Source organism: Hevea brasiliensis, chromosome 12 (genome assembly GCF_030052815.1).
Source record: "Hevea brasiliensis isolate MT/VB/25A 57/8 chromosome 12, ASM3005281v1, whole genome shotgun sequence".
Lineage (NCBI taxonomy): Eukaryota > Viridiplantae > Streptophyta > Magnoliopsida > Malpighiales > Euphorbiaceae > Hevea > Hevea brasiliensis.
In genome coordinates, this window is record NC_079504.1 from 23,783,901 (window position 1) to 23,798,570 (window position 14,670).

At 38.6% G+C, this 14,670-nt stretch overlaps 1 protein-coding gene across 1 annotated transcript; it reads left to right on the plus strand.

Annotated features, from left to right (window-relative positions):
• On the plus strand, nucleotides 1-13,658 carry LOC110669247 (acetyl-CoA carboxylase 1). The gene is made up of 31 exons (XM_021830801.2): nucleotides 1-391; nucleotides 1,106-1,484; nucleotides 1,984-2,190; nucleotides 2,265-2,426; nucleotides 2,529-2,621; nucleotides 2,715-2,810; nucleotides 2,988-3,161; nucleotides 3,560-3,653; nucleotides 3,755-3,942; nucleotides 4,024-4,074; nucleotides 4,168-4,207; nucleotides 4,489-4,613; nucleotides 4,739-4,855; nucleotides 4,963-5,037; nucleotides 5,125-5,181; nucleotides 5,317-5,421; nucleotides 5,607-5,885; nucleotides 5,963-6,151; nucleotides 6,345-6,455; nucleotides 6,555-6,641; nucleotides 6,725-6,901; nucleotides 7,529-7,606; nucleotides 7,707-7,829; nucleotides 8,060-8,329; nucleotides 8,414-8,751; nucleotides 9,097-9,334; nucleotides 9,460-9,812; nucleotides 9,891-10,104; nucleotides 10,663-10,839; nucleotides 10,964-13,117; nucleotides 13,205-13,658. The coding sequence occupies exons 2-31, from the start codon at nucleotides 1,107-1,109 to the stop codon at nucleotides 13,259-13,261; spliced, it is 6,807 nt and encodes a 2,268-aa protein (XP_021686493.2). The 5' UTR covers nucleotides 1-391; nucleotide 1,106; the 3' UTR covers nucleotides 13,262-13,658.
• Nucleotides 13,659-14,670: the final 1,012 nt, after the last annotated feature.

Here is a 14,670-nt window from a genome sequence, read left to right on the forward strand (position 1 = left end):
TACAACTGCTCCTCCCTGCTATGCCTATATGTTGAATGGAAGGAAAGGGAAAGAAGGAGAGCAGGAGGGTGCGGTGTAGCGTGGCGGGGGCAGGTACCACGTGCAGGGTCTCATTAAAAGCCGTTAAATCTTGAAGGCCCACCTCTCTAACTCAAACCTAACACTCTGCAATTCCCATTAAACTAGTTCAACACACTCGCAAGCATTTCAAGATTGTGAATGTACGCCGAAACGCATCTCTCCAACCATAACATTCAACATTCTTTTGGGTTCTGCTTGATTTTTTTTTTCTTGCACTCTTTGCATCTAGATTCCAACTAATGTTTTCTTGCCCTTAAACCCAATTCAGTTCAATTTGATACCACCTTCCAATATTTCGGTTCGCCTCCAGGTTCGTTATCGTTTTTTGATTCTCTTTTCAACTGGGTTTTGCTTAAATTTTGCTACTTTTGAAATTTGGGATAGCATATTTTGTTTCCTATTTGAGAAATTCTGGGAAGTTTGAGTACTGTTCTTTCTGGGTGGCTTTTGCAATTTTTGTTGATTGAGGTTTACTTTAATATGGATTTGGGATTCTAATTATGCACACACTCTACGTGGGACTAATAAGCATTTTTTTTTTTCAAAAATATTTTTTAGCACCTTTACGTTGTCATCAATACCTCTAGGATCCTGCATCTGAGATACTTTACTAGTGGGCTGCGTTTGGTTGCTTACAACTTAATAAGGATTACACTGATTGATTGGGGTTCGTTTTTAGTTATTTTGACCTTTAGTTATAAAGCAACTCTACGATGAAAGCTAGAGTTTATAGTGGCGCAAGATGAAAAAGTCCACATGAAGTCTCATTCTGTGCAACCAAACAGTGTCTTACCATGATTGCATGGTTTCCTTCAAGTTCTCAACTTTTGTTAAATATAATATCGTTTGATTCTTTTGATTTGTGAACATGTGCTTAACTATGAACAGGTAACGTTAATAAGGTAGGCCCAGCCTATAAGAAAAATTACATCCAAAGAATAAGATAAAATGACTGGGAATGACTTATATTAACCACTGAATTTTCATCCCAGAATTTTTGGTAACACAAATCCTGTTTTTGCAGCATGTTGGAAGCGCAAAGGAGACCACCAGTGCCTGTGGGTGTTGCTCATGGCAATGGTTACATAAATGGATTGGTCTCAACTAGGAGCCCTGCTACAATATCTGAAGTGGATGAATTCTGCTATGCTCTTGGAGGGAAGAGGCCAATCCATAGTATTTTAATTTCAAACAATGGAATGGCAGCTGTCAAGTTTATACGTAGTATTAGGACATGGGCTTATGAAACATTTGGCACTGAGAAGGCAATCTTGTTGGTGGCCATGGCAACTCCAGAAGACATGAGAATCAATGCTGAGCATATTAGAATTGCTGATCAGTTTGTGGAAGTTCCTGGTGGGACAAATAATAACAACTATGCCAATGTGCAGCTCATCGTAGAGGTGTGTACATTGAACTCTGTAACATTTGTGTGCACATCAGATTTCTTTTGTTGTTTGAGCTCAAAGTAGATGAAACAAAACATAAATGATGACAAAATTTAGTCAGGGACTTCATTGCAGGAAGAATTTTGCTAAATTTTATTGATTTTTGATTGATTTGACTGAAATTAGTGAATCATGATGTGATTTGCACAGAAAGGAGAAAATAAACGTAAAATAGTCAATGAAATTTATACTGCAAAAGAGTTATATGTCGTGATCTAGAACCTTTTGAAGTCCTCCCCTCTTCTGATATCTCAGAATACCATCAAAATGAATGAGCAGATATCAGGAAGTTTCTTGCTCTTGCAACATATTATTGTTATTTGTTAACTTAAGATTGGTCTGCCTAATTCTGGCTTGTTTGATAATATGAATTGGCTATATATGAAAGATAGACTCTGTTGTCCTTGTTCTGTTTCTAACTTTCTATAACAAATTTGTAATTTGTGTTTGCCAGATGGCAGAGATAACTCGTGTTGATGCAGTTTGGCCTGGTTGGGGCCATGCATCTGAGAATCCTGAACTGCCAGATGCACTGAATGCTAAGGGGATTTTATTTCTCGGGCCACCAGCTATTTCAATGGCAGCACTAGGCGATAAAATTGGCTCATCTTTGATTGCTCAAGCAGCAGATGTCCCTACTCTTCCATGGAGTGGTTCTCATGTAATTATCTTAAAAGTGTGATTTAACGTTGCAGTTTCATCCCACATTTAAGATGCTATGTTTCTGTCTGCCAGGTGAGAATTCCTTCAGAAAGTTGTTTGATTACCATACCAGATGAGATATACAGGGAAGCATGTGTATATACAACAGAGGAAGCAATTGCAAGCTGTCAAGTTGTTGGTTACCCTGCAATGATCAAGGCATCGTGGGGTGGTGGCGGTAAAGGCATAAGAAAGGTTTGCCTTCTATAGGACAATGTTTTCAATTTCTAACACGGAAGGATTTAACTAATGGAATATTGTAAACCAACTATTCATGTTTTCTTTTGGATTCTCTAGGTTCATAATGATGATGAAGTAAGGGCATTGTTCAAGCAAGTTCAGGGTGAAGTTCCAGGATCACCCATATTTATAATGAAGGTTGCTTCCCAGGTTAGATTATCTTCTGCCATTTATTTTGATGAGGAACTTTTGCTCTATGATTTAGAATTATAATTGTTGATCCATTTGATTTTTTTCATTTAGAGTCGGCATTTAGAAGTCCAGTTACTGTGCGATCAGTATGGAAATGTAGCAGCTTTGCATAGCCGTGATTGCAGTGTTCAGAGGCGGCACCAAAAGGTAACTTTCTTTCTCATAGCTAATCTTTGATTTTGTTAACTTAACTATTGCTTCTTATCTTTTAATTTTGCCAAAAAATAGGGTCATAATTTTTTCTTCCCCAAGACTAATGGTGCATTGTGTCATCTGTGAGGATAATTTATATGCAAAACCCGACTTCTTTTGTATGCTAAATAGATAATTGAGGAGGGTCCAATTACTGTTGCGCCATTGGATACTGTCAAAAAGCTAGAGCAAGCAGCTCGAAGGTTAGCAAAATGTGTGAATTATGTTGGAGCAGCTACCGTTGAGTATTTGTACAGTATGGACACTGGAGAGTATTACTTCTTGGAGCTCAATCCTCGGTTGCAGGTATCTAAAATTTTTTCAGATTTCAGTTTTGTTCTTGTCATACACATTATGCTTGCATTATATGTTTAATGTTAATTATTGTTGCACAATTACTGCTGTTGCAATTTGTTTTGAAAAATGACTATATCTTAAGTAAATAACTGGATATAGAAGTATATTATGCAATCTGGTATCTAGAATATGACTTTTTTTTTTTGAAAGTTTTTTAGCTATTGGCATGATGATAAATCGTCATGAATTGAAACTTGTCCTATGGTTAGGGAAAACCACAATGACACGCAGTTTCTCACCTTCCTTAACTTCCAATGCTAGTCATGCACGAGTGAAATGGCCAATTTATTCCCTCTTAAAATTTTTTGTTTATTTTTCTAAAGATTTTTAACTTGATTCTGATGTAGGTGGAGCACCCTGTCACTGAGTGGATTGCTGAAATAAATTTGCCAGCAGCCCAGGTAGCTGTTGGGATGGGAATTCCTCTCTGGCATATTCCTGGTATGCCATTAGCTAGATGTTGAAATTCAACAAGACAAATGTCATTAGTCAATGGGCATATTTTCTTTGACATTCTGCATCTATGTGCTTTGTTTAATCAGAGATAAGGCGATTTTATGGAATGGAACATGGTGGAGGATATGATGCATGGAGGAAAACTTCAGTGGTTGCTACCCCTTTCGATTTTGACCGGGCAGAGTCTACAAGGCCAAAAGGTCATTGTGTCGCTGTGCGTGTAACAAGTGAGGATCCAGATGATGGTTTTAAGCCTACAAGTGGAAAAGTACAGGTATGGCTTTCAGGTTGACAATTCTTATTTTAAGTTTTATTGGCCTTATAATTAAACCTATATTGTTATGGCCTTGTACAGGAGCTAAGTTTCAAAAGCAAGCCAAATGTGTGGGCTTACTTCTCTGTTAAGGTGCCTTTTCTTTTTCTTTCTTTTCCCTAAAACATTTTTATGTTGACAGAACCTTGATTTTCTAACCTTAATAACTTAAATTCTGATTTGTAGTCTGGTGGAGGCATTCATGAATTCTCAGATTCTCAATTTGGTAAGTAGCAGCTGGTAACATGGTTTTGTAGACTTGATTGCATGATAAATCATAAATTCAATTTAGTACAACTTGATGAGAAATTGCAACCTTTCAATTTCTTTTTCTCTTTTTTCCCCACTTTTTTCTTTTTCACCTGTAAGTTTGAATTTTTTCATAATGATGATCATAAATTCAAGCTAACTCCAAATGATTGCAAAATGTCGAATGCCTAATTCTTATACTTAGTTCATTTGTTACAACAATCTATGCCACTCAAGTTTTTCGTTATCTTTCCTTAGGACATGTTTTTGCATTTGGGGAGTCAAGAGCTTTGGCTATAGCAAATATGGTCCTTGGGCTGAAAGAAATTCAAATTCGAGGAGAGATTCATACTAATGTTGACTACTCAGTTGACCTTCTACACGTAATAAAACTTCTCACCTTTGATAATCCATTTCTGTTTATCTTCTTTATTCACACAAATTGAAAGAAGGAAAATCAAAAGGATCTTCAAGGAATAAATTTAACATGAAATGAAATGTTATGCAGGCTTCAGATTATAGGGACAACAAAATCCACACAGGTTGGTTGGACAGTAGAATTGCAATGCGGGTTAGAGCAGAAAGGCCCCCTTGGTACCTCTCTGTTGTTGGAGGGGCTCTGTATGTAAGTAGTCATGCATTGACATGAAAGGAGGAATCATAATCTTTTGGTATGCTCTATTTCTATCTTGCAGAATGCACTACTAACAGGTCCTGTTTTGTTTGCCTCAGAAAGCATCTGCTAGCAGTGCAGCGATGGTTTCAGATTATGTTGGTTACCTTGAAAAGGGACAAATCCCTCCCAAGGTACCCAATGTAGCATTCATATTTATGAAGTTGCTGCTTATTTGGTTGGATTTTAGCAATATTAATTTCATTTGTTTCTGTTTTCAGCACATATCACTTGTAAACTCTCAAGTTTCGTTGAACATTGAAGGAAGTAAATACATGGTATTAATATGTGTCATTGTCATTATCCTTCTCAAAGATAAAGTTTTCTGTTTATGTTTTTCTTTAATTTCTGAGGATTTTTGGTTCATAGGCCTTGGTAATACATGTTATTAAAATTTTGGAAATTATTCCTAGATTGAGATGGTTAGAGGGGGCCCAGGAAGCTATAGATTGAAGATGAATAAGTCAGAGATTGAAGCAGAGATACATACTTTACGTGATGGAGGTTTACTGATGCAGGCAAGAATTCATTTCCTGTCACACTTTTATAATTATTTCTTCATGGATGATCTGCACTTATGTTCAATGCTCTGTGCAACTCTGCATTCTTTTTTTTGCTATTATTTTTTCCCTGATAGTCTTTTCTTTAAGAAATATGTTTATGAAACTTCATAACAGAATCTGTTATTTATATTTTGTTACAGTTGGCTGGAAACAGCCATGTGATATATGCGGAGGAAGAAGCAGCTGGAACTCGCCTTCTTATTGATGGAAGGACTTGCTTGCTACAAAATGATCATGATCCATCGAAGTTAGTGGCAGAGACGCCATGCAAGCTGCTGAGGTATTTGGTTTCAGATGGTAGTCATATTGAAGCTGATAATCCTTATGCGGAGGTTGAAGTTATGAAGATGTGCATGCCTCTTCTATCACCGGCTTCTGGAGTAATTCAATTTAAATTGTCCGAAGGTCAAGCAATGCAGGTATATCATATTTCATTTACTGTGCATGTGTGTAATATCAGTTTTGGTGTCAACTTAAAAGTTCAGTTCTCTTGTAGGCTGGTGAGCTTATAGCACGGCTTGATCTCGATGACCCTTCAGCTGTACGAAAGGCTGAACTGTTTCATGGGAGCTTCCCAGTACTGGGACCTCCAACTGCTATTTCTGGTAAAGTTCATCAGAAATGTGCTGCAAGTCTAAATGCAGCTCGCATGATTCTTGCAGGCTATGACCATAATATTGACGAAGTAAGTATTTTCTTGGCCAATGGCAATTTTCATGTGGAGTTTAAAAATCCTTATCATGAATCAATAGTTTGCTCGTAGTTTATTGAGTTTTAAAATATGTTTCATAAACTTAAAAAATAGTATCTACTTTTTTCTTTTGTTAGATTAATAAATATTTTTCAAATTTGATGTGCCATCTGAATGACCTTGACAGGTTGTACAAAACTTGCTCAATTGTCTTGATAGTCCTGAACTTCCTTTCCTTCAATGGCAAGAATGCTTGTCTGTTTTGGCTACTCGCCTTCCCAGAGATCTTAGAAATGAGGTGAATATTTATCATGTTCTTTGATCTCTGTTTTCTTGCTCATATAGCAGCTTTATGGTCACAACACGATCTGATGTTGCCTTGTCTCAATTGTTTCAGTTGGAATCAAAATATAGGGAGTTTGAGGGGATTTCAAGCTCTCAAAACACAGACTTTCCTGCCAAATTGTTAAGGAGTGTTCTTGAGGTGAGTTCCTCATCTCATGTTTCTCGTTTGATTCTGTTTCTCTTGTAATGGAATATGGTTGAGGTGTGTGCATTTTTCTCCAGGCCCATTTATCCTCCTATCCTGAAAAGGAAAAAGGAACCCAGGAAAGGCTTGTTGAACCTTTGATGAGTCTTGTAAAGTCTTATGAGGGAGGAAGGGAGAGTCATGCCCGTGTCATTGTTCAGTCACTTTTTGAAGAGTATTTATCAGTTGAAGAATTGTTCAGTGACAACATCCAGGTAAACTTGTTCCCATCAAATATAGCATTGGTGTCATAGTGGCTGTGTCGGTTATGGTTATTTGGGATTGTCAAAATCTTTATAATTCTCATCTTGTGGAAATGCCATGGCTTCAATCAGAGATAACGTTGAATATTATTTGTTCAGTTCTGGCTTTTAGTCGTAGTATCTTTTTCTTGATCTTTCAAGTCACTGTTATGCTTGTGTCTGCCTGTATTCTTTCTTTGTATAAATGCCTTCCTTCTATGCAATACACTAATCAAATAGATAATAATTCTCTCTATTTTGTTTCCTCTTCATCCCATTGTTCTTTAAATGATCAAATCTACATTCTTGACCACAATCATATGATGAACGTTTCTTATCATGTTCTGTATCGTCTCATCTTCTTAAACCCTGGTTAAATTTCACATGCACAAAAATTGAATTTCTGTTGATAAACAGTTGATGCACTCCAAGCTTGGTCCAAATCCTGTATTACTTACTCATAGTCTGATAATGTTTCGTACTTGCAAGCAAAAATTATTAGGAATTTGGTGGGTGACCCCACAATTAGATTGTTCTCACACAGTTATTATGTTAAGTGATTCATCACTTTCTAATATTATATTTTGTGTTTTTCTTTAGGCTGATGTGATTGAACGTCTTAGACTTCAATACGAGAAAGATCTATTGAAGGTTGTGGACATTGTCCTTTCTCATCAGGTATCAAATTTATAGTGTGCTCTTTTTCCTTTTTCTTTTTTTTTTTTTGAGTTTATATGGAAATAACTTAGCGCTAATATTTGTATTTATTGCCTTGCAGGGTGTCAGGAGCAAAAATAAGTTGATACTACGGCTCATGGAACAACTGGTTTATCCTAATCCTGCTGCATACAGGGATAAACTAATCCGGTTCTCTCAACTTAACCATATAAATTATTCTGAGGTTGGTAGCATAAGTTTTTAGTCTATGTGTCTTTATCAATCAGTTTCTTTAAGACAATTAATTGTAGAGTTACAACAGGAAGAGGATTCTAAATTTTTGATGTTCTCTCTTCAAGGATTATATATTCCCTCCATCTCTCACTTTTCAATAGTCGTTATTTAATGCCATTTTGATAGTCATTAACAGTATGTTTGTTTTTTGAAATCTTGATACCCGATTTGCATATGCAGTTGGCACTGAAGGCAAGTCAACTGTTGGAACAAACGAAACTGAGTGAACTTCGTTCTACCATTGCTAGAACCCTTTCTGAATTGGAGATGTTTACGGAGGATGGTGAAAATATGGATACTCCCAAGAGGAGAAGTGCCATTAATGAACGAATGGAGGACCTTGTGAGTGCTCCTTTGGCTGTTGAAGATGCCCTCGTGGGTCTGTTTGATCACAGCGATCACACCCTTCAAAGGCGGGTAATGGAAACTTATGTTCGAAGGTTATATCAGGTACCATATTTGAACCTCTTAAAATACTTCCTTGATTTTACTTCTGGACAATCATTTCAATTATCTGTTTGTATATGTCATCAGCCCTATCTTGTAAAGGAGAGTGTAAGGATGCAGTGGCATAGATCTGGTCTTATTGCTTCATGGGAGTTCCTGGAAGAGCATATTGGGAGAAAGAATGGCTCTGAAGAAATGTCAGATGAATCAGTGGTGGAGAAACACTGCAACAGGAAATGGGGAGCCATGGTTATCATCAAATCTCTGCAATTTTTGCCCACAATTATTAGTGCTGCATTAAGGGAAACAACTCATACCCACCATGAAGCCATTCCAAATGGATCTTTAGAACCAGCTAACTTCGGTAATATGATGCATATTGCATTAGTGGGCATCAACAACCAGATGAGTCTGCTTCAGGATAGGTATTTTCCTCTGGGTGTTACATTATAAATGCTTCTATTAAACTTTGAACATTAGTGGCAGTTTATACATCCTGTAAAGTATACAATTTATTTACAATTCTAGGACTTATCTCTTTGTAACCTTAACAATCCTAAGTATACAATTTGAAACCTTATAAGATTCAGATGGGGTTTGAGTTATATTTGCAACAAATGATAGATTCTTTGGAGAATAAAACAATTGCTAAGTTTCTGTAGCCCTTAACAGACACACACAAACACCTGCCAACTGACAAAACTTGGTAATAAGACATTAGTGTGATTATTCCCCTTCTTACTGGCAATATCCTTTTGACTTTTTTGCAGTGGTGATGAGGATCAGGCTCAAGAAAGAATAAACAAATTAGCCAAAATTCTTAAAGAGCAAGAAGTAGGCTCCAATTTACGCACAGCAGGTGTTGGGGTTATTAGTTGCATCATACAAAGGGACGAAGGGAGAGCACCTATGAGGCACTCCTTTCACTGGTCATCAGAAAAGCTCTATTATGAGGAAGAACCTCTATTGCGACATCTAGAACCTCCACTATCCATCTACCTTGAATTGGTTTGTTACTAAATAGCTGTGACCCAATATTTTGTTTCAGGAGAAAAAAGAACTTAAAAAAGAAAAAAATGGAGATAACTTTACTTCACTTGATCTGAAGCATATTATGATTTGTTTTGATCCAGGACAAACTTAAAGGTTATGGCAATATACAATATACTCCATCACGGGACAGACAATGGCACTTGTACACTGTTGTAGACAAGCCAGTGCCAATCCAGAGGATGTTTCTTAGAACCCTTGTTAGGCAGCCCACAACAAATGAAGGGTTTACTGCATATCAAGGGCTGGCCACAGAAGCACCCCATGCACAGTGGGCTATGTCCTTTACGTCAAGGAGCATTTTGAGGTCCTTAGTGGCTGCAATGGAGGAGTTGGAGCTTAATGTGCACAATGCTACTGTCAAATCTGAGCATGCTCATATGTACCTCTGTATCCTACGGGAACAACAAATAGATGACCTTGTGCCATACCCAAAGTAATTATGTTTTAACTTACGTTGTATCTTATGCAATAAGTTGGTGAACTTCTGATCTCATGCGGACATTGTCACCAGGAGAGTTGATATTGATGCTGGCCAGGAAGAAGCTGCAGTAAATAGAATCTTGGAAGAACTGGCTAGGGAAATGCATGCATCAGTTGGTGTAAGAATGCACAGGTTAAATGTTTGTGAGTGGGAAGTGAAGCTCTGGATGTCATCATCTGGACAAGCAAATGGTGCTTGGAGAGTTGTCATCACAAATGTAACTGGTCACACCTGTGCTGTACATGTAAGTGTGTATGTCATCTCATACATGTTCATGAAAAGGTCTTTCATCTATCCATGCATTTCAATTTCAATGCATTAAGAAGAGGTCTTTCACCCATTTATGCATTTTGATGTCAATGCACTAGGAAAAGGTCTTTCATCCATCCATTCATCTCAATGGATAAGGAATGACTTGCAAAAGGAAAGTATTAAATCACCCATATCAATATCAGTGATTTAAGATCAGTGGTTAAACCCAGATGGGCCATAGATGATAAGTTTTATTGATATGCCATTTTATTATTCTATCAAATCTATATCTTGTCTAACTAAATGGGGAATGTCACGTTAGTTTATATTGTTAGGATATGTATGCAAGTTTAGTATAAAAACTTGCTGTTGCAAGCTAGCAATTTCATGCCTAACGCAATTGTACGTGAAGTATGAAATTACCACCATATAAACTTCCATAGCCAAATTATAATATATTGGGTCTGTTCCTGTACTATTTTAAAAGTTTTTTTTTTTTTTTTAATGGAAAGCTGATCATAATTGTAATGCTGGTTAATATGACAATCAGATATACCGGGAACTAGAGGATACCTGCAAACGAGGAGTGGTGTACCATTCGATCTCTGTACATGGTCCTCTGCATGGTGTAATGGTAAATGCAGTCTATCAGCCCTTAGGAGTTCTTGATCGGAAACGTTTGTTGGCAAGGAGAAGCAACACCACTTATTGCTATGATTTTCCATTGGTCAGTCCTTTAATATTTGATTCTTCTAACTTCTAACATAGACTGTATCTTTTTTATTTTTTGCACAAAAAAAAAGAAAAATAACTGTTCAAATTATCTTGCTGAGTATATGTCCTGCTTTCAGGCATTTGAGACAGCCTTGGAACAAATATGGGCATCCCAGTCAACAGGAATTGGAAAACCTAAGGATAATGTTCTTCTCAAAGTAACGGAGCTTGTATTTGCCGATCAGAAAGGTAGCCATGGTACCCCTCTTGTGCCCGTGGAGCGCCCAGCTGGACTCAATGATATTGGCATGGTAGCATGGAGCATGGAAATGTCTAGCCCCGAGTTCCCTTCTGGAAGGACAATTTTGATTGTAGCAAATGATGTGACCTTCAAAGCTGGGTCTTTTGGCCCAAGAGAGGATGCATTTTTCTTTGCGGTAACTGATCTTGCTTGCAGTAAAAAGCTACCATTAATTTATCTGGCTGCAAATTCTGGTGCCCGAATTGGAGTTGCTGAGGAAGTTAAATCCTGCTTTAAAGTTGGTTGGTCAGATGAATTATGCCCGGAGCGTGGTTTTCAATATGTATATTTGAGCCCTGAGGATTACACTAACATTGCATCATCTGTGATAGCACATGAGTTGAAGCTGCCTGGTGGAGAAAGCCGATGGGTGATAGAAGCCATTGTTGGCAAGGAGGATGGCCTGGGGGTAGAGAACTTATCTGGAAGTGGGGCCATTGCGAGTGCATATTCTAGGGCATACAAGGAAACCTTTACATTAACATATGTGACTGGTAGAACAGTGGGAATTGGTGCTTATTTAGCTCGGCTTGGGATGCGGTGCATACAGAGGCTTGATCAGCCCATTATTTTGACTGGTTTCTCTGCATTGAACAAACTCCTTGGCCGTGAGGTCTACAGCTCTCACATGCAACTTGGTGGACCTAAAATAATGGCTACCAATGGAGTAGTGCATCTTACTGTCTCAGATGATCTAGAAGGCGTTTCTGCTATTTTGAAGTGGCTAAGTTGTATTCCTCCTTGTATTGGTGGAACACTTCCAATTCTAAGCCCTTCAGATCCTACTGAAAGGCCTGTGGAGTACTTCCCAGAAAACTCGTGTGATCCTCGTGCTGCTATTTGTGGTGCTTCGGACAGCAGTGGTAAGTGGCTTGGGGGTATTTTTGACAGGGATAGTTTTATTGAGACTTTGGAAGGTTGGGCAAGGACAGTTGTGACAGGAAGGGCAAAGCTTGGAGGAATCCCTGTTGGAATAATTGCTGTTGAAACACAAACTGTAATGCAAGTGATTCCTGCTGACCCAGGACAGCTTGATTCTCATGAGAGGGTTGTCCCCCAGGCTGGACAAGTATGGTTTCCAGATTCTGCAACCAAAACAGCTCAAGCAATATTGGATTTCAACAGAGAAGAGCTTCCACTTTTCATTCTTGCAAACTGGAGAGGCTTTTCGGGTGGACAGAGGGATCTTTTTGAAGGTATCCTTCAGGCAGGTTCGACCATAGTTGAGAACCTTAGGACATACAAGCAACCTGTTTTTGTGTACATCCCCATGATGGGTGAGCTTCGAGGTGGGGCATGGGTTGTTGTGGACAGTCAGATCAATTCAGACCACATTGAAATGTATGCTGATCGAACAGCAAAAGGTAATGTCCTTGAGCCTGAAGGAATAATTGAGATCAAGTTCAGAACAAAGGAGCTGCTTGAGTGCATGGGTCGGCTTGACCAACAGCTGATTGCCATGAAGGCAAAACTTCAGGAAGCCAGGAATAGCAGAAATTCTGGAATGGTTGAATCTGTGCAACAACAGATAAAATCTCGTGAAAAGCAACTTTTACCAGTGTACACTCAGATAGCCACCAGATTTGCAGAGCTTCATGATTCTTCCCTAAGGATGGCTGCAAAAGGGGTGATCAGAGAAGTTGTGGACTGGGAAAGATCCCGTGGTTACTTTTACAAAAGGTTGTGTAGGAGAATTGCTGAGGTTTCACTGATCAAGACTCTGAAAGATGCAGCTGGTGACCAGCTGTCACACAAAACTGCAATGGACTTGATCAAAAAGTGGTTCTTGGATTCAGATATTGCAAGAGCCGGGGAAGATGCTTGGGGGAATGATGAAGCTTTCTTTGCATGGAAGTATGATCCTAGGAATTATGAGGAAAAGCTACAAGAGTTAAGGGTCCAGAAGGTATTGCTTCAATTAACAAGCATTGTCGAATCAATGTCAGATTTGAAAGCTCTACCTCAAGGTCTTGCTGCCCTTCTAAGAAAGGTAAATCATTATGTAGGCTCTGCTTTTTTCATACTTCAATCTTGTTTATTTCGCAGACCAAGAGATGATGCTTTATATTTAATGCAGGTGGATCCATCAACCCAAGGGCAATTGATTAATGAGCTTCGTAAGGTGCTTGATTGATTCATGGTATGCCCTTTAAAAGTAAATATGGTTCTGCACCCACAGTGTGCTCATCTTTTGGCTTTAGTTACTTTCAACTGAAAGAAATATAGCTACATCTCCAGTGCCATTTGCCTACCCTGTGCAGCTGTATTTTATAAACCAAGAGGAACCCTCACTTGTAAATTGGAGGATCTCACATGTCAGTTTTGTCACTTCACGAAGTGTAAATGTTGCTATTATCTTTGGGTGCACTGGTAGTAGATTTATGTTGTTAAGAGGGGAAGTTGGCGATCATCGGAAGCCTATGCCCTCCATGGCTGTTCCGTAGCTTGTTAGTGATTATTTTTGTAATAATCTGTGAGGTGTACTAATTATTATAATTTATATATATGAATAAAAATCCATTAGTGCTCCAGCAATTTGCCATCCTTTAATTTTTTTGCATTGATTTACTTGGAAGTTCTCATGAACTGCATCGACTGAAGCTCTAGTTCTGTATTACTGAAATCAGAGTGAGAAGTCCAGTCTTATTTTCTGGACAAGTGCCCGCGGCTGTTGAGGATGTTATTTGATCGACAAGAGAAAAGTTTCCCTCCTACAAGGGAAGAGTTTGCACATCGTTAATGAATGATCAGGAAAAGTTCACCTGTCGCTGATGAATGGCAGAAAAATTTCGTTGTTGTTAGTAGACGACAGGGAAAAGTTCCCAAAAATGAGAAGTTACTCTCTCATTCAAAAGCATCATATATGATGCTATGGAAATTACAAGCTAAGCACCACAAAAACGTGGGATAAGAAGCCGATGATGAGAGTTAGAGGTATATTGCTTGCCTTTCCTGCAAAAACAAGAAATCCTTATTAGACCTTAAATAATCATGGAGCAGATGGAAAAGTGTATATATATATACACACACACACCCGATCTTGCTTTACTGGTTGGTGGTGGGGATGGAAGTAGTGGTGCTTGTGATGTTGGCAAAATCTCAGCTTCTCAACTGCAGCAGGGTTGTAGAAAAGGTCTATCTGGCACTGAAAATTGCAGCTGGGCGTAATGACTCTCCCTCCTTGCTTCTCATTGCAACACTGTGGAAGCGATCCAGTGGCCTGAGTTAGGCAATCGCTGCATTCCTGCTTAGACAAGTCAGAAGTACACTGTTGGATTTTTTGGGAGGCGTTGGTTGCAGCTTGTAATGAGAATCCCCTGCTGCAGCTCAACACCTTAGCCTATCTAACAAGGTCATCCTCGACAGGTTGAACCTGTTTACATCTGAGACATTTTTCATTCTATGCACCCAAAAGTAACGTTGTCCTTCCATCGGCCCAAATATGGAGCCATTTCTGCAGCGTAACATGCAGTTATCAGACTCTCCAATAGCCTCCTTAGAGTTTGGACACAGCGAAGTTAGGGCTTAACCAGCATTTTTTTA

What these genes read in the sequence shown, in the direction of transcription:
- LOC110669247 (XM_021830801.2), top strand. Translation starts at nt 1,107, where the DNA reads ATGTTGGAAGCGCAAAGGAGACCACCAGTGCCTGTGGGTGTTGCTCAT. An exon ending in ATGTGCAGCTCATCGTAGAG is followed by an intron (nt 1,485 to 1,983) that starts GTGTGTACATTG and finishes TGTGTTTGCCAG; the next exon opens with ATGGCAGAGATAACTCGTGT. An exon ending in ATGAGTCTGCTTCAGGATAG is followed by an intron (nt 8,752 to 9,096) that starts GTATTTTCCTCT and finishes ACTTTTTTGCAG; the next exon opens with TGGTGATGAGGATCAGGCTC.